This window comes from Crotalus tigris, unplaced genomic scaffold, assembly GCF_016545835.1.
Source record: "Crotalus tigris isolate CLP2741 ecotype Arizona unplaced genomic scaffold, ASM1654583v1 scf7180000018783.1386937, whole genome shotgun sequence".
Lineage (NCBI taxonomy): Eukaryota > Metazoa > Chordata > Lepidosauria > Squamata > Viperidae > Crotalus > Crotalus tigris.
The window spans coordinates 428,794-432,675 of NW_024097198.1; the positions used below are offsets into that span (position 1 = coordinate 428,794).

A 3,882-nucleotide genomic window follows, 5' to 3' on the forward strand; every position below is an offset into this window, starting at 1 on the left:
GAGGGAGGAAGAACCTTCTCCCCGCGGCCTCCCGGCGCTCAGCCGCGCCTTCGACTCCCTCGTTCCCTTCCAGCCTCCCAGGGCGGCGGGGCGCTGGAAGGACCCAGCCAGGGGGCGGGGCGCGCGGAAGGGTCGGGGGGGGGAGGACCCGGCCGAGGAGGCGGGTTGGACGTGAGATTTTCAAACATCAGATCGGTGCGTTTATATATTGGGTGCCCGGAAATTTTTCCAAATAAACACAGCTTGATTCGACTTGGGTGGTCAGACTTATCAACAGACTAATGCTATAAACAAATGAAGGGGCGCAAGCGGGGGAGGGCCCCCCCTCGGCCCAGCCACGTGGAAGGGCTGCAGCCTTCGCAGGGAAACGTTAATTAATGTGGGTGGGCTGCGGCGCGCTCCGCGGCTGTTTATCGCAGCCCGTTTCTTTTCCAGCCCTAAGTCAACACAGCATCGCAAACTTACAACAAGCATCGCACGTTTCCTCCCCCCCTTCCTCCTCCTCTTCTTCTTCTTCTTCTTCCTCCTCTTTTTTTCTCCTTCGTTTTTTTTCTTTTCCCTCCCCACTTCTGGGGGAGAAAAAAGCGCGCTATGCAGCTGGGGCAGAAGGAGAGCAGGCGCGCCAGAGGCCAGGACGCGCCGTCGCCAGCGGGCCCAGCGCAGGCAGCTCCGGCCAGGCCTGGGGAGATCCCCCCCTTTCCCGGGCCCTCGCTCCCGCGCGCCGGAGTGACTCCGGATCTGCCATGAGCCAGCTTTACCCCGGCCAGCTGCCCGCCCCGATGGTTTACCTCTACGGGGCGGAGCGGGGAGCCTTGTCGGGCGCGCTGGGCTTCGCCCCGGCGGCGGGGGTGCTGCCCAGGCAAGAGACCCCGCAGAAGCCGCCCTACAGCTACATCGCCCTGATCGCCATGGCCATCCAGCAGGCGCCGGAGCAGAAGGTGACGCTCAACGGCATCTACCAGTTCATCATGGGGCGCTTCCCCTTCTACCACGACAACAAGCAGGGCTGGCAGAACTCCATCCGCCACAACCTCGCGCTCAACGAGTGCTTCGTCAAGGTGCCCCGGGAGAAGGGCCGCCCGGGCAAGGGCAGCTACTGGACGCTGGATCCCCGCTGCAGCGACATGTTCGAGCACGGCAATTACCGGCGGAGGAAGAGGAAAGTCCGCGGCGACCCCCAGGCAGCGGAGGAGGCCGGGCTCGACCGGCAGGGCGCCCCCGGGGAAGCCCCCAAGAGGCGCCTCTCGAACCCCCCCGGCGGGCAGCAGCAGCGCCCCCGCCTCCCCCTCCAGCCCGGCGCAGAGGAGGAGCTGAAGCCGAGCCCCGGCGGCCGGGAGCAGCAGGAGGAGGAGGAGGAGGAGGAAGAGGAGGAAGGCGGCGAGGAGAGCCGGCTGGCGGCCACGACGGCCGGAGGGCCAGCCCCCAAGCCGGGCCCGGCCGAACCGCCCCTCCGGGGGTCCCCAGCTGGCCTCTCCCCGCCGCGCCCCGAGGACCGAGCGCCCAGCCTTGGAGAAGGTCCCGCCGCGCGCTTCTGGGCGCCCTCGGCCGCCAGGCTTCTCCAGCACCCCGAGGCGGCCCCGCGGGCTGCGGCGCTGGCTGCCCACCGGGCCGAGCCGCTCAGACCCCCGCGGGGCTCGGCCAAGCCCCGCAGCTTCAGCATCGAGAGCATCTTGGCGCGGAAGGTCCTGGCGGCGCCGGCCAAAGGCGAGCCCAGCGCGGCCCTCTCCAAACTGGACCAGCGGGTGGGCAGCGGCGCGCCTGGCGAGGGCAGCGCAGCGCGCCCGGCTTTCAACGCCTCGCTGGGGCTGGATTCCCACTTCCCCGGCCGGTTCTACCAGCTGGGCATCCCCTTCCTTTCCTACCTGCCGCTCCGCTTCTCGGAGACGGTCTTCCCCTTCTAGAGCGCTGCAGCCCCGGGCGCGCTACGCCTCGGTCGCGCAAGACACCCGGCTCGCCTAGCGAAGGTCCGTCTGCCCGGGAGTCGGCTGGAAGTGGTGGGGTTCCCACGTGCAAGCCCAACCCGTCACTGCCCAAGTCCCCCCCCCCCCCGCTTGATCTTCGAGACTTGAAGCACCGTCCAATCGGCCCTGAATTTCGCAGGGACTCTGCTTGGGGTCGAAGGAGGCGACCAAAGGCGTGCTCAACGGCTTTGCGGATCGCGCCGCCAAATCAGCCGCTTCCAGGCTTCTGGCTTTGCCGCCCGAGAATTTCTGGGGTTGTAAGCCCGGCCTCTGCCCGCTCGCCTCGAAACGTCCTTCCGAGTACAGTCAACCTACTTAAATCATGGGAACCTGGGTATATATATGCGTGGGTATATATATAAAAAGCGGCTCGGAAATGGGATCCCACGGGAAGACAGTTTCCACGAGTAAACTATCACCTGTGGGAGAACGATCCCGAATTTTCTAGGACGTTTGGAGTAGCTGCAGCTTTTCGCCGTCCTGTCTATGCATTGCTTTTTTATTTTTGCGTGCGGCCCCTGACATCTAGAACGGGCCCGACTGGATGAACTCTGGAATAAAAAAAAAAAAACAGCGCTTTAATGGTACGGCTCTGGAAAGGAGGGCGGTTGGTTTGCAATGGAAACCTTTTACAGATGTGGAAGAAGTTCCGATTTTACATATAGCACACATCAGGAGGAAGAACATTTTTTCTTCTGCAGAAGCTCAAGTTTTGGGACTCCTGGGGGTGAAATTTCACACCGTTTCTCCCCTCCCCCCAACAGCTTTTGATTTGCAATCCGGATCAACAATGTGCTTTTGCTCAGAGAGAAAACATCTGCCCCCCCACACACGTGCATTTTTGCAAAAGCTGGCTCTGCTCTTTATTATGTCCCTCCTGGCTTATGTCCCTTGTTATACCCATTAATTAAGCCACTGACCACATTAATGGACTTGAAATTTGGAGGGTAGCTTTACAATAATAGCAAGCCATGCTCTTTTTAATATATATATATATTATCTTAACATACCTTAAAAAGCAATATCTTATTTTTGCTCTAAAAAGAGGCTTTTTTTTGTATATGAGTTGATCTATGTCTTTTACCTTTAAAAAACAATAAAATAAAGACCTATTTTCAAAAAGATTTGGTTTGCAAGAAAAACCTACACCAATAAACTCTTTTGTTTATCTTTTGCCATTTTAGATAATTTCTTGAATCAGGAATGGGGGGGGAGAATAGAGACAAGGGTCAACTGGAGAAAAGGGGGATGGGTAGGGAATAACAAAGGGCAAAATTAAGCAAGGATAATGCTGGGATAATGCAAATGTGGGTCCATATATAGGCAGCAAGGAGCTAGTCAGCTCTGTTTTCAGGATGCCACTTTGCACTGCTTCAGGCTGATAGTCCTCATGGTTTTAGGAGGGCTTGGTCACTTGGCTCCTGGAAGACTCACAGCCTAGGATTGCCACTCAGGGAACACCATCCCCCACTCCATATTAAAAGTCTTTTTCAAATTAGTCTTGATTGGTTTAGGTGCCCAGTTGGGCTGAGCCCTTGTTTTCTTGGCAACAAAGTGGAAGTTTGTCGGTCCACTGCCAACTGTTTCCAGGAAGTTTTTCTCAACTTTTCAGTTTAACCTTGACTGTCTTTCCGTTTGGTCTGTATGGCACGATTTGCAAAACTCCCTCAGGATGGAGTTGGCATCTTCCCTCTCCTTCTTAGTCAACCCACAGCAGCAACAAGAACCTAGTTTGCCTTAACCATCTAGCTTTGCCCTCCTCCTGGAAGATTCCTGTGAAGGTTTGGTTTGCCACAAACACACAACAGCTAAAATGCACTCAGAGTTCCTTCTGAAAGATGGATGAGCATATAAATAGGTTGGATAAATAAACTTAATCTGAAGATGGCCTCCTAACCAAAACTCAGTCCCATCCATCCAT

General features: G+C 57.2%; 1 protein-coding gene across 1 annotated transcript; it reads left to right on the forward strand.

Annotated features, from left to right (window-relative positions):
• Positions 1-266: 266 nt before the first annotated feature.
• On the forward strand, positions 267-3,035 carry FOXL1 (forkhead box L1). The gene has a single exon (XM_039356050.1). The coding sequence runs from the start codon at positions 378-380 to the stop codon at positions 1,899-1,901; it is 1,524 nt and encodes a 507-aa protein (XP_039211984.1). The 5' UTR covers positions 267-377; the 3' UTR covers positions 1,902-3,035.
• Positions 3,036-3,882: the final 847 nt, after the last annotated feature.

Coding starts and splice junctions, on each gene's coding strand:
- FOXL1 (XM_039356050.1), top strand. CDS start 378: ATGTGGGTGGGCTGCGGCGCGCTCCGCGGCTGTTTATCGCAGCCCGTT.